Source organism: Malus domestica, chromosome 05 (assembly GCF_042453785.1).
Source record: "Malus domestica chromosome 05, GDT2T_hap1".
Classification (NCBI taxonomy): Eukaryota; Viridiplantae; Streptophyta; class Magnoliopsida; order Rosales; family Rosaceae; genus Malus; species Malus domestica.
Window position 1 is genome coordinate 30,095,434 of NC_091665.1, and position 22,746 is coordinate 30,118,179.

The 22,746-nt window shown below is 37.9% G+C and overlaps 1 protein-coding gene and 1 long non-coding RNA gene across 2 annotated transcripts; both read left to right on the forward strand.

The window, feature by feature from the left end:
* Nucleotides 1–10,833: 10,833 nt before the first annotated feature.
* Nucleotides 10,834–11,318, forward strand: LOC108173416 (uncharacterized). The gene is made up of 2 exons (XR_001790047.3): nt 10,834–11,013; nt 11,116–11,318. It is a non-coding gene; the product is annotated as an uncharacterized lncRNA (long non-coding RNA).
* Nucleotides 11,319–11,351: 33 nt separating this feature from the next.
* LOC103435799 (alcohol dehydrogenase-like) lies at nt 11,352–22,746 on the forward strand. The gene is made up of 11 exons (XM_008374212.4): nt 11,352–11,416; nt 19,944–20,071; nt 20,174–20,310; nt 20,701–20,747; nt 20,890–21,215; nt 21,302–21,384; nt 21,476–21,551; nt 21,658–21,719; nt 21,827–21,922; nt 22,130–22,291; nt 22,396–22,746. Exons 2-11 carry the CDS (start codon nt 20,035–20,037, stop codon nt 22,510–22,512), a joined length of 1,143 nt encoding a protein of 380 aa, XP_008372434.2. The 5' UTR covers nt 11,352–11,416; nt 19,944–20,034; the 3' UTR covers nt 22,513–22,746.

Sequence of the window (22,746 nt, forward strand, 5' to 3'; positions counted from 1 at the left end):
ACGTAGGCCTGCGGTGAAGGCCTTGAGGGCGGTCTTGTCATTTGCCTCAGCGTAGCGAGAATACTCATGGCTGAAGGCACCGGCATACTCTCGTAGTGACTCGTCTGACTTCTGGCGAATAGTGTACAAGTCATCTGTAGAATGTAAGTTATCGGTCTGGAAGATATGTTGAGAGACAAACAGTTTCCTCAATTCCTCAAATGAGTCTACTATCTCAGGTGGAAGACGACAATACTAGTTTAGAGCTCCGACAGAGAGGGTGGAAGGGAAGAGAAGACATCGCTCTTTGTCGGTGTGCATCCGATATGCCATGGTGGACTTAAAGAGGTTAAGGTGTTCAATTGGGTCATCCATTCCAATATAGAGTTGTAAACCAAGCTTTTGTTTTGTCTTCACTTTAAGGGGTGTGTCGAGGATCCTTTTTGTGAGAGGGCCAGGCCTGGGTTAGTTCCAGTCAGGTATCTCGGCCTGACGCTCGACCTTCAACTTGTTTACTTCCTCAAAGAGCTGTAGGACAAGGGGGTCCTGAGTGGAGTCATGTATCACTGGAATTTTCTTTCGTAAGTTTCCATCGCCTCTTGGAAGTATGAAAGTTTGAGCAAGGGCATGTGGTTTTTTCTTGGACTCACCGTACTGACTTCTAGGGCGAGTCTGTCGGAATACCTCAGAGTCCCCCGTACCTTCGTGTTTCTCTGAGACCTGTTGTTCCTTCCCTAGATTGGCAGCTGGCCTGGGTCGTGGGAGAGGACCGAGTTTTTCAGAAACCTTTGGGTCATTGATCTTCAAGCATATGTGGAGGGGATTCTCTCAACGTTGCTTTAGGAAGTTTCGACAGTCACGATAAATGGCTTTCAATCATTCCAACCCTTCTGCAATGATGTGTTTTCCTCCACTTCTTCTATTTCGGGTCGAAGCATCTGGGTTGAGAGAAGTCTCATGTTGATCAATGTTTTGATGATTAGCTCACTCTTCATCAAGGATACCCTTGTCGAATAGAGGTGACCCTCCGTGTTGGGGGGCATCCAGATGATGGTTGATGTCCACAGGGGCAACGAGCTCGTGTGTTTGAGTACGCCTAGTTTTGTGGAGAGTTTCAAAGAGCTTCTCATACTGCTTCTGGAGGACCTCATTCTTCATTGCTATCTTGTTGTTCTGAGCTTCTAGCTCATCGACTTTAGCTTGAAGAGCAACCCTTTTTCCTTCATTCTTTCGTTGTTTCGCACTAGGTGCAAAAGGGGTGTCATTCTGTGTGCTGTGGCTTCCTTCGCTCTCAATGTTAGAGAATGATGCCTGGTCAAAAGAGAGTGTACGAATGGTGGAAACCAGCTTGGCAAAGCTGAAGAGAGTGGGAATAAGTGTCGTTCCCACAGACGGCGCCAAATGTTGATGCACAAAATCAGTGAGGACTTTGGTACAACAGAAAGTGTTAAGTTTGTGACCTTCGCTAGATTGCTCCGGTCACTAATATGGATAAGTATGTAAATGGATAAAGATAGGGAAGCAAACACAAGATGTACGTGGTTCACCCAGATTGGCTACGTCCACGAAGTAGAGGAGTTCTCATTAATTGTAAAGGGTTTACACAAGTACATAGGTTCAAGCTCTCCTTTTGTGAGTACTAGTGAATGATTTAGTACAAATGACATTAGGAAATATTGTGAGAGAATGATCTCTATTTATAGAAGAGAGTTTCTAGTTTCATTCTGACATTGACACGTGTCGTGTTGTGATTTGCTTCTGATGTCAACACGTGTCGCGCTGTGATTGGCCTTCTGGTTAGAGGGAAACTCTTCTGGGTCCTTGACAGAATAACGTTGACCGGTGCTCAGTAGTTTCGGGATTGGTCAAGTATGGTACAAACAAATTGTATAGATTGAAGAAAAAAAACTGATGTTTTACAGCAACACAGCACAACAGTTGCACATATTGAAGAAAAAAAACTGATGTTGTACGACAGCACAGTAGCTGCACAGATTGAAGAAAAAAATTGATTTTTTTTAAGGCAGCACATATTGAAGAAAAAAAAGAGCAGCATATCAGCTGCATAACAGCTGCACATATTGAACACAAAGGTTACAAACACAACCGAGCAATAAAAAATTACAGATTGAGCACATATTGCATAATAGCAGCTACACAGATTGAACACAGAGATCACCTAACTTATTCCTATATCCTTGAACGCATTAAATAGAACAGTAAGTATAGAATCATTTATGTGTATTTGATTTGCTAAACTAAGCGGTAGATGTTATTACTTATCAAACTCGAAGTTTTAGATTAAACAACTAGTTAGCTTAGATGGAACAATGGATATCCGTAAACCAATAATTGATTTGAAAATAGTCATACTATACTAAACATTTGAAATCTTAATTCATATTCAATCAATTAACACAATGAAAACCAATGAACAATTTGATCCATCTCAAATCTTACCAAAAATATATGAATACTACAGAACTACAGAAACAAGCCAACCCAGTGGCATTGAATTACAATACTAACATATATTCCAAACAGATGTGACAATTTCTGAAATTCTAATGCAAATTGTTTGCAGGTGGGAAATCAAATGTTGCAGGCTACAAGGATGGGCCTAGTGAAAATGCAATGTTCTCAAATAATTTTGATATTGTATATGTTCAACCTACTTGTTCATTGCTAGTTGTTGATAGAGGAAAATCGGAATCTGTGAAGGCTGATGACCCATAAGCTGGTCCCATAACTAACTGATCAATCGGGACATATAAAACCACGGAAGTAGCAACCATTTCACATTTGACATTTATGAGTGAGTTAATGTGACAACTCGTCCCTAATTCTACGATTTTATAAATTTTTAAAAGTGTTAATTGACCAAAACTCCCTTACACTCCCTTAGAGGCGAAGATGTTGACTTTCGTTGACCGTCCTTTCGGGACGTGTACGAGCTATTATGTTACTGTAACCTCAAAGTACTTGACGATACGAACGCATAGGCGTAAATAGAATCGAATTTGGAGTTACGATAAAGGTTTTACAAAACCATGAAACTTGAAAGTGTTTTATGAAATTTGAATTTTGGGTGTTTTATTATTTTAATATTTTTTAAGTGGATATTTTTAGTATTTTAATAATTTTCTTGTCATTGGACCCACACTCACACCAAAGCCACCTCTCATTCTCTTCCATGTGGTATCTCCCAGCTCCTTATCACTCTAACTCTTACGTTTTCTCCCTTCCTCCTCACTCTTCCCTCACCATTCCCGAGTCTCCCTCCGTAATGTCGACGACAACACTGCCACCACACATCATCGTTTTCGATGAACACCTTCTTCACGAACTCTTTCCCGATGAACGATGACGAAGTCATGCACCCCAAAGCCCTAGGCATGGCCACACACTCTCTCTCCATTTTTCCTCTCTCGGCACAGTGGCACCGCCACTGTTCAAGAATTCCTTCGATGATTTCTCGCTATTTTCGACAAGGGTAAGCTTCGAAAACTCTTTAAACCTTCTTGAATTATGTTTTAGAGTACGATTATGGTAATTTTGAGATGTTTTGGTGACGTTTTGACACAGCAATCAGCGCGGGGGAAGGTCCCCAATTTTCTGGTGAGGAAACCGCCCAATCCTGATCTCGTCTCAACCTCTCTTTGGTATATTTCTATTCCTTAGCTCCTGAGCTTTACTTTGGCTTTTGAATTTTTGAATTTGATTTAGAATTGAAACTGTTATAGCCTTCTAAAGTTTTCAGGCCATCCTCATTGCGATTTCGGTTTCCTCTTTCGCAGAAAATTGACCGACCCGTGAACCCATAGGTCAACTCGACCCGATGCAAAAAAAAAGGGCCCAAACTTGCCTCAAATCTTTGGCCCAAGCCCGGCCCAAACCTTTGGGCCATTATTCTAGCCAGCCCAGTTATGAAATGGGCTCAAAATATTCTTTGTGTTGACTTTTTTGGAATTTTCTTGGAAACCCTCATAGATTAATTTCGACGTCCTGAGTCCATTTTTGACATCCATTTAGTGAAATTCTAAAATTTTAACGTAGTTGACCACCATGGCGTCTCGGTTAACTTTTTAGGGTTGACTGTTGACTGTTTACAAAATTTGCCGGTGACCTTCCTTAGCGTATTTCGATGCCTTGATTCCAAATCTACACTCTGTTTTCACAAATTTAATTGTCCTAGTGGAGTTTTATTAATGGGTTCCAATATTATGCTTAGGTGTGATTACTATTAGAGACTTCGACTCCCTAGCTTGAACGGATGTGACATCGCAAGTAACTGTGAGTGGGTCTTTTCTTTTATATAGTGTGTGTGTATATATATATATATTGTTAGTTTCCATTTATACATTTCATAAAGAGTTTTCTACAATATGCCTAGATTAGCGTGACGTCTATAAGATTTAGCGCATTGATAGAAATTATGAAGTTATGCTATGTCCTACGGGATGCACATGTATGCGTATTATTATTATTGATGTCTTAATTACATTTATGACTATGAATAGTATCATGTTGACTAGAATTATTGAATCACTTTGGCATGACTATATTTATGTTATCTGCTTTGCTGCATCGGTGTTAGTACTCACCCGGGCCAGCGCCAGTCTTTCACGTGTATGTGCACATTACACTGTATGCTTACTTTGGATCCATTGTAGGTGCCAGTCCTGTCCTAGATTGCTATAGGCAATTAGGACTCGTATGTGCTGTGCGTAGTGCTAGTCTTCACGTGATTGTAGTACTAGAGCGTATATCATTATTACACCCAGTCCTGTTCATGTCAGAATATCTCTACATGAACTCGTGTGTCAACATATGTCGATGAGCACTTGATATGATATGTTTGCTTATGCGAGATTATGTAATTAAGGATGTCATGTGTTTACTTACAAAATATTGTGCCGTATTGAATTCTTTAGGTATTGCAGGCTACAGTGAGTATTTTCTTACTATATGTAGTATGTATATTATGGAAACTATACTTGTTTTACGGCGAGGGGTTATAATGTTTTTCAAAATGGTTTTTATAAAACTTTATTTTTAGGCCCACTCACCCTTGTTTTTCGCCCCTCTAGGTTTTAGTGGCTGAGCTTTAGTGTCAAAGAGGATTTGTGGCAAACTGATGTTGTGAGAATACCACTGACGGTATAATTCTCATCTGACTTTACTGTACTTTACTTACGTTCTGACATCACGTGTGAAATGGGTTCATTCCCGCTCACAAGCGCACTCTTATATTTAGGCATTTTAAGTTTAAATTTATTCATTTTTTCCATACCACTACACTTTATGGCTTCGTCACCCTCTGGGTGTTGGCTAACATAGCTCGATTCGGAGTCCAGGTGGACATTCCAGGTCGGGATGTGTCAGTTAATCTTAGAATCATTCACCAATTTGTTGTTTTGTCCTAAAATTCTAGAATTACATGCACAAATATGCCTTGGTTTTGAGGATAAAAGAAAATAAGAGAAATGAACCAGAAAAGAAATTTAAAGGATGCAAAATCAAATGAAAAGAATGAGAAAATGCCTTGCTTGAAGAATGAAATCCAGGTAACAATTAGCTCAAGAACTACAGTTTAATTTAAATCGAAAACCCACATTAGAATTACTTACATCCCAATAGATCAAACTACAAACACACAACAAATTATGCAAAATATGGGAAGGACTAGGTTTAAGCATCAATTAACATTAGAGGTTAAAGAATTCACCTGAACTGGTGGCGGCGATGGAGTGTTGGTGGTCGCAACGACGGTGATGTCGTCTAGGAGGAGAGAAAGAGAATCAAGAAGATGGGTGGTGCTGGTGCCTGGGTTATCTAAGTCTGGGATGTCGTCGAGGACTCAAGGAGGACAATCAAGGTTATTGGGCCATCGTGGTGGTTGCCAGGGCCTAGACTTGCGATGGCGGTGGTGTTGGGGTCAAGGTTCTAAAAAACGCTAGGCGCTAGTCGGGCGGCGAGCTAGCGCCTAGCGCCTAGGCGGCTAGGCGAGATCTAGGCGGCCTAGGTGGATTTAGGTTAATTTCTTGTATATCTTGTAAATAAATGCATGTTGACATATAAAAAAATTATACTTGTATGAAATTCATGGATAAGATAATAAAAGAATGATAAAATACAAAAAGAATATCCAACAAGTCTAAAATTTAAAAAAACATTAAGCATATATGCCATATAACTTAAGATATTTTGAATGATTATATCTAATTTTTTTTTAAAAATAAAAGTAAAAATCTGACATAGTGGGTTGGGCGGTTCATAATAAAACTACTAAGAAGCCGTACTAGTCATCCCTTAACGAAACCACGCCCATTGATATCGTCCGCGAAATCCTCTCTTTTATTTATGATTTTATTGGTGTCCCACTTTGAACTTTGGAGCCAAAACCGGTCATAGCATGAATATTTTATTTATAATTTTATCTGAATTGGTGACACTTTGAGCTTTGGAGCACAAAAACCGGTCAGATCCTTCCCTATTTCATATCAACCGGTCCCATCTCTCTCTCACTTCTCTCACAGCTTCTCTCTCTCTCTGACACACACACCCAAGTTCCCATGCACTATCCACTCCCTCACGTCACTCACACATCACCATCATTTTTGTTTCTGAAAACCGGTTCTCTCTTCTCTCTCTCTCTCTTTCTCCCTCTTTTTGTTCGAACTCTCTGCCTTCTTTCTAAACCACCATAGCCAAAGAGAGCTCCAGGCACCATCACCACAAATTCCAATTAAATCGAGACCCCAAACCACCAAATACAAGACCTGCGCAACTTGGGGATCCCTATGGTACCTTTGCATGTTAAATTCTGTGATGGAAAGTAGAAGAGTTGCTCTAATGGAATCGAACTACAACCTTTGAAAATTGAGCTTCTGGCGTGGAGCTCCGGCGAGGGACCCGTCGAACTTGGCCCATGAGCTCGAGTTAGTCCCGTTAGAAACTCAGGTAGCTTAACCCATGCTCTGCATGTTAATTTCAAGTTTAAATTCGAGTTTGTGATTTTGGGTTTCTGTTTGGAATTTCTTCCCAGGAAACCGTTTCACTCCGCCTAGACAGCCGCCTAAGAACGCCTAGGCGAGCGCCTAACAGCTCCCCGATTTTTCTTAACTATTCTTTCCTAATCGCCTCGGCACACCTCCGCCTAGCGCCTAGGCACCGCCTAGGCCGATTTTTAGAACACTGGTTAGGGTGGTGGAGGAGATGAATGATGGAGAATGACGAAGTGTGGGTGGAACCGTGGAGGGGAGGGGATAATGCATGCGAGAAAGAATCGATTGAGGACTCGAGTGACATAGTTTGTAATAAGAGAGAAGACCTATGGTAAAACTAACGGGCAAGATTGGATGGTATGTTACTCTTCAATCTCGGGCAAGATTGGATGGTATGTTACTCTTCAATCTCATCCGTCCATTGCAATTACAAACAGGCCGGTCCGGGGCCCTGTTTTTCTATACATCTGGAACCGGCCCACCCCTAAAATGTTATCGCCCCACCCCACCTTGTTTCTCTTATTAAAAAATTAGAATCGACTCGTACCCGCCTCGAACCTTGATTATTTGCCCTGACCCGTGGTTTCTATACTCGTTTGCCCACCCCTATGTCCAAGCCTTGCATTTTCTTTCATTTTTCAATTTTTATTTATTTATTTAAATATTATTTAAAGATATATTAGAGTTATTTAAAACAAAATATATTAGAGTTATTTTGGGAATAATGGTGGGTGAGAAAATAACATTTTAGTTTTTTAACTTTTTATAGTGGGTGAGATTATCATGTGGGTGGGAAAATAAGATATTGGAGTTGATCTCGTAACACTCATTTAATATTTGGCCAGGTCGGTTGGAGACAGCCTATGATATTCGATGAAGGAGAAAGAGCTTGAGTGAGTTATGGAGAATATGAAGATTACGATATTTTCTACGTGAAGCTTCCCATCCCATGTTGATATTTTATTTATAGGTATTAAGATTAAGGTTGAAAAAAAAATTAATTATGGTTTTTTGTCTTAAAAAAATTAATTATGTGAGTAAGTAAGATTAAGGATGAAAAAAGGAATCTGACTAGAAATGAGATTCTCATAAAACGCCATACACAAAGCAAGATATATGCTTAAGGTTTCCAAAAGAAATGCTCAAAATTTTAAAGTTATCCACTCTCTTCGTGTCCAATTCTTATTGTATACGAAAATTACCAAAGTCAGCATGTCCACACACTCAATGGCGAAGCTATAGAGGGACAAGGATGGGTGTCCGCTCTTCCCCTCGCCAGAAATTAAGCTTAAGAGTGGTGGTTCCGCCCCTCTGATCCAGTTAGAAGTTATCGCTGCTTGGCCTACTATATGGTTTCTGGGTTCTTGCTGCTGCTGTGCAGCAATATTTTATTTTTATTTTTATTATGAAAAATCCTTAACCAAATGATGCATTTTATTTAGTTGATTAAAAAAATAATTCAAGTGGGGACCACTAGTCCCCCGTTACCTTTGCCTTCACACCATTAAGTACCAGTTTAGTACTGCTTAACTTTTAAAAAAAACAGGTATGAAAAGGGTTTAGGTGAATTTCAAAATTAGTTTTTTTTCATAGTTTTGGGTGAAAAAAACCTAAAAAGGCAAAGCAGCAAAACCTAGCTTTGGAAAACCAGTTTTTTTTTTTTTTTAATTTTTTTTATCACAATACACGGGTGAACAGTGCCATTAAATGAATTTTTCAAAATGGCAACCTTACCCTCTCTTTCTCCTGCATCCCAGTTCTGGACTCCACCCCCTTTTCTCTAGTCGCTCTCTGGCGTCGTACTACCTAGATTCACCACCCCATCCCCTCCATCTCTTCTTACTCCCCATATTCGCCACCCCATCTCTCACCCAATCCCCACCAAATACACCCATCGCCACCTCGCAGACCATGATCCCAACCCACTTCCTGCTAGATGATAACCCAGATCCCACCCACCCACCCATCCACCACCGAACCTTCCAAAACATGTAATGCCATGGAAATTGAAATGCAGGAAATAGTAATGGGAGTGAGGACGAAGGTTACAGATCACCGGAACTGAAAGAGAAATGCAAAGGGATGAAGGTGGGTGAGGACTTTGAAATTTCAGGAGGGATCATTGATGAAAAATGGAAGAAAAGCTAGAAACATTTTGGCAGAATGAAATATAAAGAAAGAAGAATTAAAAAGCTAGAAACAAAGGGAAACAAAGAAGAAAGGAAAAAGGAAACAATCATGAACTTTTTGGCAGAAAGAGAAAGAAATAAAGAAAAAGAAAGGAAGAAAAGCCCATAAGTTTTTTTTTTCTGGTCATTTTACACAATCACAGTTGTTTTACATAAATATTTACCAAACACTAGAACACTACTTTTTTTTTTTATTTATTAAAAGCACTTTTACAATTATCGTTACCAAACACTTTATTGCTTTATTTCACAGCTGCTTATTCTTAAAGCATAACAGAAACAGTTTTTTTTCAAAGCACAACAATACCAAACTAACCCTAAGTTTTTCATTCCTTTTTGAAAATCAATAAAAAAGCATAGATTTTCATGTTTTTTTTTTCTTAATTTCTAAATTTATATCATCATTAACCCTAATTGATCAATTAATACGAAATTTTGTTTAATTAATATAGAATTATAGAGTAATACATTAATATAGTTATTGATTATTGATTATTGATTATAGTTATGAATCCTATGAATGATTATTGATAAATGAAATTATTTTAAAGGTAAAAATTAAATTCTTGATTATTGATTAAGTAATTATTGATATTGATTAATGGAATTGAATTTTGGATTATTGAATAATTTATATGATTATTGGCATTGATAAATTGAATTGTTAGTTTAATTAGTTAGTAGTCATATAATATATTTTACTATAGGATTAAGAGTCTAAGACCGGGAGGAATTAGTGATCTTGCAAAAGAGTTGGTGAAGATCAGGACGTGTGCAAGCTATATGATAGCGTATAAGCTTCTTACATTGGTTTTGGTGTTACTAGTTGCAACCGCTTTGGTGGAGAGAGTTTTTTCTGTTATGAATATTGTGAAAACACCATTGCGTACAAATGAAAGATCAATGGTTGAGTGGTAACGTGCTTGTTTACATTGAGAAAGATGTATTTGCTTTTAGTGATAACGAGTCTATTATGCAACATTTTCTTGACATGAAATCTCGTCGGCAACAATTGAAATTTGTTTGTACTGATAAATTATGGAAAACACTACTATATAAAAATATTAGCTTGTTGCCATTTTTTTGAACCTTGCACTCTTTTAAATTCGCCCATCCCCTGACAGTTCCTAGCTTCGCCACTACGCACACCTATTTGTACATTTCACACACCCTTCTCAATTTTCGAGCGTCGAATCGAATGAATTGAAGAAGATTAATAAACAAAAACTAACAATAGTGCATGAAAAGTAAAAATGAGTGTATGAATAACACTATTCTTTCCATAAAAGATCTTAGAATTTATTATGTATTTGTAAGAGAACTGCAAATTAAGTGATTAACAACGATCACCTCCCCACACAAGTCATCACGTGTTCAATTTTGCTTCTCACTATTGCTAGTATTAAACAAATTTTATCACTCATCAGTAGGATAATACTAAAAAGATTATCTATATAAATTATATTTTATAAATCATCTGACGTGATTGTTGATGATTGAATTATTATTTTAAGCTGGTCTCGCTAACATTATTCATGATATTTACTACTAGTCCAGATCTATGGTTGCCATTTGAGCAATAAAAAATATCTGTGGTTGCCAAGTGGTATTTCTCCGCTGGTTTTTGAGTTCAACAGTCACTTGTCCCGTGGACGCATTACACGTACACTTAAAGCCAAAACAAAGCTTACAACTTTACTTCGTATATACAGTGGAAGTGGATAATCCCATTCATAAACCATCCTCTGAGTTCTAACAAATCAACTGAAATCTCACTTCTTTAACCCCAAATCTTTACAACATGTCGTCTACAGCCGTCCTTGTGATCCCCTGCACAGGTACCAATGCAAATTTGAATATTTTTTTAATGGGTTTCTTAGTTTGATCGGAATTACATGGTTCTGGTAAATGATGGGATTTTTGTGTTGTGGATTTTGCAGCGGCGGTTGCATGGGAGGCAGGGAAGCCGTTGGTGATGGAGAGGGTGGAGGTTGCTCCACCTCAGGCCATGGAAGTTAGGGTCAAGATCAAATATACTTCACTTTGCCACACACACACACATGATTTTATATGATTACGATTTGAAATTTGTAGATTTGTAAAGTACGAGTTTGGTTTTTGAAAAACTTTGTTTTTGTCTACTCACATTTTTTTTTTTGCGCCCCTCTAAGTTTTAATTGCTGAAAGTTCATATCGACGAGGATTCTTGGCAAGTCTCATGATAAGTGGCTTCTTTTGAGGGTATAATCCTTATTCACTCTAGTGTACTTACTTATGCTCTAATGTCACGAGTGAAGTGAGTTCATTCCTGCTCACCGACGCACGCACTCTAGTATTTAGGTACTCTTAGGTTTAAATTTATTCACATTTTTCCACACCATCACATTTTATGGCTTCGTCACCTTCCAAGTGTCGACCAGCACATCTTGATTCAGAGTCTTGGTGGATGTTCTGGGTCGGGGTGTGTCATATAGAGTAATACACTAATATAGTTATTGACTACTGATTATTGATTATGGTTATGAATCCTATGAATCATTATTGATAAATGAAATTGTTTTAAAGGTAAAAATTAAATTCTTGATTATTGATTAAGTAATTATTGATATTGATTAATGGAATTGAATTTTGGATTATTGAATATATATGATTATTGGCATTGATAAATTGAATTGTTAGTTTAATTAGTTAGTAGTCATATAATATATTTTACTATAGGATTAAGAGTCTAAGACCGGGAGGAATTAGTGATTTTGCAAAGGAGTTGGTGAAGATTAGGAGGTGTGGAAGCTATATGATAACGTATAAGCTTCTTACATTGGTTTTGGTGTTACTAGTTGTGTTTGTACCATACTTGACCAATCCCGAAACTACCGAGCACCGGCCAACGCTATACTGTCAAGGACCCAGAAGAGTTCCCCTCCGACCAGGAGGCCAATCACTACTCGACACGTATCAAGATTAGAAGCCAATCAGAGCGCAGCACGTGTCGACATCAAGAACCAATCATAACATGACACATGTCAATGTGACAAAGCTACAAGTTTTTCTATAAATAGGGGTCATTCCCCCACAATATGGCCTAATGCCATTTGTGTTAAATCATTCACAAGAACTCACTAAATTGAGAGCTTGATCCTTTGTACTTGTGTAAGCCCTTCACTACTAATAAGAACTCCTCTACTCCGTGGACGTAGCCAATCTGGGTGAACCACGTACATCCTGTGTTTGCTTCTCTGTCTCTATTCATTTACGTACTTATCCTCACTAGTGACCGAAGCAACCAAGCGAAGGTCACAAAACCTGACACTTTCTGTTGTACCAAAGTCTTTGCTGATTTTGTGCATCAACAAGTTGCAACCGCTTTGGTGGAGAGAGTTTTTTCTGCTATGAATATTGTGAAAAGACCATTGTGTACAAATGAGAGATCAATGGTTGAGTGGTAACATGCTTGTTTACATTAAAAGAGATGTATTTACTTTTATTGATAACGAGTCTATTATGCTACATTTTCATGACAAGAAATCCTGTTGGCAACAATTGAAATTTGTTTGTACTGATAAATTATGGAAGACACTACTATATAAAAATATTAGCTTGTTGCCCTTTTTTTGAACCTTGCACTCTTTTAAATTAGCCCTTCCCCTGACAGTTCCTAGCTTCGCCACTGCACACGCCTATTTGTACATTTCACACACCTTTCTCAATTTTCGAGCGTCAGATCGAATGAATTAAAGAAGATCAATAAACAAAAACCAACAATAGTGCATGAAAAGTAAAAATGAGTGTATGAATAACACTACGCTTTCCATAAAAGATCTTAGAATTTATTATGTATTTGTAAGAGAACTGCAAATTAAGTGATTAACAGCGATCATCTCCCCACGCAAGCCATCACGTGTTCAATTTTGCTTCTCACTATTGCTAGTATTAAACAAATTTTATCACTCATCAGTAGGATAATACTAAAAAGATCATCTATATAAATTATATTTTATAAATCATCTGACGTGATTGTTGATGATTGAATTATTATTTTAAACTGATCTTGCTAACATTATTCATGATATTTACTACTAGTCCAGATCTATGGTTGCCATTTGAGCTCTTTAGATCTAGACCCTTGCAACTCTTATTCCCTAGATAAAAACCCACCTAATTCTAAACATCCAAATAAAACCCAAATTTGAAAAAGATTACCAAGTAAAAAAGTAATTGACCTATTATTACAAAATATTTACAACTTGTGCCACAATATTCAAATCAAATCAATAAATGTTATTACTCACCTTAATTATAATGAACAAATAATTATTGCACATACTATTACCCCTAACATATATAACATTAAATAACATTAATAATGAATCAAATAACATTTTTTTATTTTTGTAGGTAACTTATTGTTCATATATTATTACATATATTTGACACATTTTATTATTATAAGATATGTACAAATAATAGGTAAATTAACTTCGAATCAAATAACCTTGCCTTATTTTGTAAGTAAATTAATTTTGAATCAAATAGCATTCTTTTGTTATGTAGGTATTTTATTTTGTATGTATCAATATCATATATATTTGACACATTTTATTATGTACGTAAATTATTTTGGTTGTATTTTGCATATATTGGGTTTGTTATTATGTAGGTAAATTATTTTTCATGTATTTTACATATCTTGGGTAATTTTTTTTTTTAAGCAATCTAACATTTTAAAAATTTAATAGTAGGTGCACTATTTGAATCAAATGTTTTTATTTTTTGTAGGTCAATTATTTTACATGAATTTTACATATATCAGGCATTTATACACACATATATATATATATATATATATATATATATATTGTAAGACTTCATCCTGTGAAGAACATCAATAGAAATTCCTGTGTAATCTAGAGAGAGAAAGAGAAGAATTTAAGAGAGAGAATTGTATCTGAATTATCCTTTTCATATATGATTGAATGAATCTTACAGTACATAATACAAGTATATATATCTTTGACTTTCCTTACTCACTAAGTATTCTACACTAACTGTTTTAACTATCATAACCACCTTATCCCTTCCTCTTTTGACACTTGTCACAATCTAACAATTCTTTATCTTTACATCCCCCCTCAATCATATGCTTGGAGGAACCAAGCATAAGATTGGAACAATGATGCTGAAACAAGGGTGCAGACAGTCCCTTGGTTAATATATCGGCAAACTGTTCTTTGGATGACACATGAAGCACATGGAGATCGCCTCGAATAACACGTTCCCGCACAAAATGATAATCTATTTCAATGTGTTTCACCCGAGAATGGAAGACATGATTAGAAGATAATGCAATGGCAGAGATGTTGTCACAATAAAGAACCGGTGCAGTGAAAAGAGGAACACACAGATCACATAAAACCTGCCTGATCCATGCTAACTCAGCTGCTGCTATTGCCAACGCTCTATATTCTGCCTCTGTTGATGATCTGGAAACCGTGTGTTGCTTCTTCGATGCCCAAGATATAGGACTCGAACCAAGATAGACAATATGACCAGACGTGGATCTTCGATCATTTGGGTCACCCGCCCAATCGGCATCACTATAAGCCTGTAGTTGAAGCTTGCCTGGTTGAAACTGAAGACCATAATGCATCGTGCCACTGAGATACCTCAAGATGCGCTTGACAGCTACAACATGGGAGTCCATAGGATTATGCATAAACTGGCAACATTGATTTACAGAGAAGGCAATATCAGGCCTTGTAAATGTCAAGTATTGCAAGGCTCCCACAATACTTCGATATTGGTATGGACTGTGATAAGGAGTCCCTTCTGTCTTAGACAACCTGTGATAGGGTAAGCATGGGGTGTTACAAGGTTTGGAATCTTGGAGGTCAACCTTTTCTAGCAGATCCTTGATGTATTTAGTTTGTGACACAAAGAGACCCTGAGGCTGATATGTAATCTGTAACCCCAAGAAATAATGAAGCTGGCCTAAATCTTTCAGGTCAAACTCTTTGGCTAAAGCTTGGATAACATCATCAATCAACTGAGATGAGCTGCCAGTAAGGATGATATCATCCACATACAAAAGAAGAACCACATTACCAAGAGGAGTGTGCTGCACAAACAATGATGGATCAGCCAAAAAAGCTTTAAAACCCAAACCTGGCAAGAAACTTGTAAACTTTTCATTCCAAGCTCGAGGAGCTTGTTTTAAGCCATAGAGTGACTTATGAAGTCTGCACACATAATTGGAGGGATGAACTGAACTTTCAAAGCCTTGTGGTTGAGACATGTAGACTTCTTCATGTAGATCACCATGAAGAAACGCATTCTTCACATCCAGTTGCCTCAAGGACCATTGAAACTGAGCTGCTAATGCCAAAATTAATCGAACAGTGGTAGGTTTCACTACAGGACTGAAGGTCTCACTGTAATCCACACCCTCTTCTTGGCTATAACCTTTTGCAACTAACCGTGCCTTATATCGTGCCACTGAGCCATCAGGATTGGTTTTGATGCGATAGACCCACTTACAGCCGACTAGGTTTTTAGTAGATGGCAAAGGAACTATGGACCAAGTATGCTGAGACTTTAAGGCAGTGATCTCATCTTCCATAGCAGCAACCCATTCTGGAATTTTAATAGCAGACTTGAAAGTAACAGGTTCTGAAACTTGAACAGATGACTGAATTGTTGCTGAAAAGACCTTCTTCTTAGATATTCCACTTTTAGAGCGAGTTTGCATAGGATGCAAACTAACTAAGGGAACTGGAAAGACAACTGACAGATCTTCAGGTTGAAAATCTGGATCATCAGGGAGCAAGAACTGTGTAGAATCTGCAGGTAAGGCAGTGGGTGATGTAAGAGAAGTAGGATATTCCACAAATCCCGAATTAGGAAGTGGTGTGGACAGGGAACACTCTGAGGCAGTAAGAGGGGTAGAAGTTGAACACTCTGAAGCTTGAAGTGGAATAGGTGAAACTACAGTATTATGAGAATTGACCAATGAAGGAAGAACTTGAGGTTGTACTTGTAGTGAAGGGGATGAAATGTGAGATGATGCACTGTTGGATGTAATGATGGAAGAATAAGGAAATGTAGTCTCATCAAATAAAACATGTCTAGACACATAGATTTTGTTGGTAAGAGGATTGAGACAAAGATAGCCTTTATACTGACCTGCATAGCCTATGAATATGCACTGTGAAGTTTTAGGTTGCAGTTTACTGGAATTCAACTGTTTTAAAAGTGGAAAACAAGCACAGCCAAAAATTTTAAGATGGGAGATGGATGGTGAGGTTCCAAACAAGCACTGAAATGGTGATGACATTTGGAGTGTTTGACATGCCATCATATTTATAAGATAGACAGAAATGGCACAAGCATGAAACCAAAGTTTATGTGGTAAGGATGCTGTTTGAAGGAGAGTGATTGCTGTTTCAAGTATGTGTCTGTGCTTCCGTTCAGCAAGACCATTCTGTTGAGGAGTATAGGGACATGACTTTTGATGAAGTATACCCTTTTGGAGTAAATATTGTTTGAATTTATGACTGGAGTATTCACCCCCACCATCACTTTGAAACACTTTCACAGTGGCAGAAAATTGAGTGATCAGAAAACTGTGAAAATGAACAAAAACACCAAAAACTTCACTTTTATTCATTAATGGGAAAATCCAGGTGAACCTGGTACATTCATCCACAAAACTTACATAAAATTTGTAACCCTCAATGGAAACAGTGGATGAAGGACCCCAAACATCACTATGGATGACCTCTAGAGGATGGACAGTTTTATTTGCAGGAAATAGAAATGGAAGCTTGGCAAATTTGCCCTCCAAACAAGATTGACAGATAGAAGACACATGATCTAAAGACATAGGAATATGGGATTGTTTTAGCATTGCTGAAGTGACAATGTTGGAAGGATGTCCTAATCTTTGGTGCCACAAATTTATTTTGACTTGACTGCCAAGATAGCAGGTTTGTTGCTGAAATGATGCATTGTGCTTTTGTGCTTGAATGATGAGATGTTGTGGAATGTGAAATGGTATTGGATAGAGGCCTTCCCTACACAGCCCCTGAAGAATGATTCTCCCTGTGATCTTGTCCTGGATCCAGAAACAAAATTCATCACAGATAAATCGACATTTGTTATCTTTACATAGCTGATATATGGATAGTAAATGTTGTGATAACTGAGGCACATGTAAGATGTTCTTTAACTCAAAAGCATACTGAGGTGTATGAAGAGTAGTAGAACCTATATGAGAGATTGGCAAACCTGAGCCACTTGCTGTTGTGACTGTATCATTGCCAGAAAAAGATGCTGCAAGATTGAGATTAGAAAGATCTGAAGTCATATGAGAAATAGCCCCAGTATCAGCAACCCAGAACTGCTCTTGTGGTGCAGAAGGAGAAAATGTAGTGTTCATTGCAGAAAGAGTTGAGGGTGGTGATCTTCCTTGATAAGTGAAGTTGCCTCGATGATAACATTGAACTGCCGTGTGTCCATATTTCCAGCAGATTTGGCACTGCACTTTAGAAGATGGTGCAGATGGAGAAGAGTGTCGTTGAAAGCAATCGGCAGCAATGTGACCTCTTTTGTTGCATATTTGACACGTAGGTACTTCATAACCATGCTCAGGACAAGTGGAGATATGAGGTTTGGCAGGACCAAGGATTCCAGCACTCGAAGTTGAAGGACCTGTGTTGTACTTGGGATTAGAGTGAAAGTTGTTCCTGCCTCTACCTCGTCCTCGAAAGCCATTAAAACTATAGCCACCATTGTAGTGAGAAGAGTGACCACTATAACCAGGAGGTGTTGAACCACCAGTATACACTTGTGACTGAGAGGAACCACTAGAAGAGCCTTCTTGTAGCATGAGAGCTTTGCCTTTGCCAGATGTATTTTGAGCAACCATGGCAGTAACAAAAGACTCTGAGATCGAGTTATTTTCAACGGTTGCTTCCTCAGCCAATAACTGAGACCGAAATTCCTTAAGACTGATGACATTCTCCCTGCCCCTTATAACTGTCCTAAAAGTATTATACTCCGAAGGCAAACCTTTCAGTGCCAATATCACAATATCATCATCCTCAAAGGTGACACCAGCTGCAGAAAGATGATCCCTCACATCTTTAATACGTTGCAGATATGTAGACACTGAGTCATTACCCTTCTTAATGTTTTGCAGCTCCGTTTTTAACTGAAATATACTGGCTTTAGTTACAGTGGAGAACCTATCTTTGAGGCTAATCCACATGTCATTAGAGCTCAAGCACCCAATAACACATGACATAGCTGTGGGAGACAATGTGGCAATGATAAGTTGCATGACTGCACGATCATGCATTTTCCAGATTTGAAACGCATCAGTCTCAACACCTTCAAGTGTAGCATCTTCAACAAATCGAGTAGGACATCGCCTAGTACCATCCACAAAGCCTAAAATGCCATGACTTTCAAGAAGCAATCGAAGTTGATAGTGCCAAACAAGATAATTTGTATCATCAAGTTTAACAGTGACAGAAGTGGACACAGTTGGAATCAGATTCGTGATCGGAGACTGAACTATGGTCAATTGTGCAGCGGTCACCATTGTGTCGCAGAAGGTAACAGAGAATCAAGAAATTTACTTGAAGAGATTGAAAGATCAAGGGATGAAGAAGCAGTCACAAGAGTGCAAAAGAAAAGAACACAAATCGAGATCAAGATTCAGAAAGAAATCACCAATACAACATGTAAAGGTTGAGTCATACTTTTCAACAAACACTTGGCGGGCATGATTGCATACACTGTGCAAATAAGATTGATGACAAATACGAAGCCCGGCTCGAAAGATAACAGCAAAAACTTCAATTCAGATCACTACAAACGTCAAAGATCAAGAGCGGAAGCAGTACTTTTCCTCAGAATCCAAGGACCGGCGAAGATACCATGTAAGACTTCATCCTGTGAAGAACATCAATAGAAATTCCTGTGTAATCTAGAGAGAGAAAGAGAAGAATTTAAGAGAGAGAATTGTATCTGAATTATCCTTTTCATATATGATTGAATGAATCTTACAGTACATAATACAAGTATATATATCTTTGACTTTCCTTACTCACTAAGTATTCTACACTAACTGTTTTAACTATCATAACCACCTTATCCCTTCCTCTTTTGACACTTGTCACAATCTAACAATTCTTTATCTTTACATATATATGTATGTGTATGTGAAATAATTTATCTACATTAATATGTAAAATATAATTTTATTGACTTAATTAAACATGTATAATAACATATATTAGACATGTTTTATGTTATTATATATTAGGCAATGAATTTATAACGTTAGTGGTTTTTTTTTTTTTTTTTTTTTTTTTTTTTTGTAAAATCATTAATTCTTCCTTACAATCTGCATGACATTAATTATGTACATCAAACATCCAAATAGGGTTTATCAATAAAAAAAATTCAAATAGGGGTATTTTAGGCATTCGAAATTTTTAAATGTGTGAAGTCAAACATAATTAATGAATTTGTTGATGTGGAATCTAATTAATGGGTTTTATTCAAGTAAAAAATCTATGTCGGGTTTTATGTAGAGAAAATTAAGTTTTAAGGGCTAAAGTTATATTTTCAGTAAAAAATATCTGTGGTTGCCAAGTGGTATTTCTCCGCTGGTTTTTGAGTTCAACAGTCACTTGTCCCGTGGACGCATTACACGTACACTTAAAGCCAAAACAAAGCTTACAACTTTACTCCGTATATACAGTGGAAGTGGATAATCCCATTGCTAAAACCATCCTCTGAGTTCTACCAAATCAACTGAAATCTTACTTCTTTAACCCCCAAATCTTTACTACATGTCGTCTACAGCCGGCCTTGTGATCCCCTGCACAGGTACCAATGCAAATTTGAATATTTTTTTAGTGGGTTTCTTAGTTTGATCGGAATTACATGGTTCTGGTAAATGATGGGATTTTTGTGTTGTGGATTTTGCAGCGGCGGTTGCATGGGAGGCAGGGAAGCCATTGGTGATGGAGAGGGTGGAGGTTGCTCCACCTCAGGCCATGGAAGTTAGGGTCAAGATCAAATATACTTCACTTTGCCACACTGATCTCTACTTCTGGGAAGCCAAGGTCAGTAGCAATACATACTACATACTTATAATACACACACACACACACACACACACACACACACACACACACATATGATTTTATATGATTACGATTTGAAATTTGTAGATTCGTAAACTACGATTTGAGTTTTCTGCCATCTCTTTCTTTAAGTTAATTGCAAATGCCGTTCGTGCTAGAAAAGCTAGAGGATCATTTGTTCTTTGACATATATGAACTTCGACAACAAATTTGTGAAACATGTGTGAATTTTAACCACGAAATGCAGTCGTACTCGAAACTTAACAATTGGCGTGTAATTGTTCTCCTATGGAATGTGGCTTATCGTCCGGTTTATATGTTTATTGTTACATTTACTTCTTTGGGTTATATTTTTCTTCTGGGATTCAGGGCCAGACACCTTTGTTCCCTCGAATTTTCGGCCATGAAGCATCTGGGTACGTTGTTCATTAAGTCAACCTTCTGTTTTAACTTCTTACTTTCACCAAATATTGAGTCCCATACCAGTCTGAGAGGTGTCTAATTGCAATTCTGGTTTTAGTCCAGTTTATGACCTACAAATGCTTATTGTTTTGACAGAATCGTTGAGAGTGTTGGGGAAGGCGTTGAAGGCCTCGAGGTTGGTGATCATGTACTACCTGTTTTCACTGGGGAGTGTGGGGATTGTGCGCATTGCAAGTCTGAGGAAAGCAACATGTGTGACCTGTTAAGAATAAATACAGATAGAGGGGTCATGCTAAGTGATGAGAAACCGAGGTTTTCTATAAATGGGACTCCGATTAATCACTTCGTCGGCACATCCACCTTCAGTGAATACACTGTTATTCATTCCGGCTGCCTTGCCAAGATCAATCCCCTGGCTCCTTTGGATATAGTTTGCATCCTCAGCTGTGGCATCACGACAGGTTTGGTGTTCTACTCAAAACATTACAGTCTTGATTTATGCATCCAAAGCTGATGTAATGCTGAATATTTTCTTTTCCAACATCAGGTTTGGGTGCCACTCTGAATGTAGCAAAACCGAAAAAGGGATCTTCAGTTGCTATCTTTGGACTTGGGGCTGTTGGGCTGGCTGTATGTCTCGGACAAACTCTGTTGATCCAAATACTTTAATATATCGCATTTTTTCTTTTTCCGTATTTATTCTGATATAGGCTTTGTCTAGGCTGCTGAAGGTGCAAGAATTTCTGGGGCGTCGCGGATTATTGGGGTTGACAGGAATCCCAAGAGGTTTGAGGAAGGTATTTATAATTTTTGTTCACTGTCATTTGCCATGGTTTAACAGGTAGTTTACAGGAAAAACATAGAAACAGATTCTTGCTTAAAACTTTCTTTCCCTGGTTTTAGCCAAGAAATTTGGAGTGAATGAGTTTGTGAATCCAAAGGACCATGACAAACCAGTCCAGGAGGTGAAAACTCATTTGTTATTCTTAGTAGATGTTGCTCCATCTATCAACATAGATCGTTAAGTTGTGTACAACCTTCTAATTAGTAATTTGATCTACAAAATCAACAGGTTATTGCTGAGATGACCAATGGTGGAGCTGACAGAAGCATAGAGTGCACGGGCAATATTAACGCCATGATCTCGGCTTTTGAATGTGTTCATGATGTATGTTTTCTGGTTACAGCAGTTACATTTTGATTGCTTCAGTTAGGTTGAATCGGTAATTTATTCATCATGTTCACTTGGTCACCAGTCTCCCATTCAATGTAGAATATGTGTGTGCTAGTTCATCTTTTAATGCTTGCCTATCTACATTCTACCCTGACGTGTGGCTACAGTTATCAGCTTACATCCTTTTAATTGGTATCGCAGGGTTGGGGTGTGGCTGTGCTTGTTGGAGTTCCGAACAAGGATGCAGTCTTCATGACTAAGCCCATTAATTTGCTTAATGAAAGGACGCTTAAAGGAACTTTTTTTGGGAACTACAAACCTCGGACAGACCTTCCTTCTGTTGTGGAAATGTACATGAGCAAGGTAACATGGTTTTTGTCTAAGATTTCATCCACTCTATCAAGCATTCAATTCCTTTATTGCAGATTCTAATGAATGAAGCCTTTCCTTTTCACTTTTCTCAACAGAAATTGGAAGTAGAGAAGTTTATAACGCATCGGGTGCCTTTCTCAGAGATCAATAAAGCCTTTGATTACATGATAAGGGGAGAAGGCTTGCGGTGCATCGTTAGCATGGAAGAGTAGCTATCAGTTCATAAATGAACTTCAATAAGTTTCCAACTTTGATGAACAACTTTAGTATTGCCCAAAGTATGCAGTTTTACACTGCTTAAGCGATCTTCTATGTTTAATCTACAAATTTTATGTCAAGTTGGGTTCAATTAAGTACTCATCGACTCGTTTTTTTCGTAAAAGAATAACTCATGTACAAGTCTCAACATTTCCTGCAATGATAAGTTCTTCGTTACCTTTCGAAAA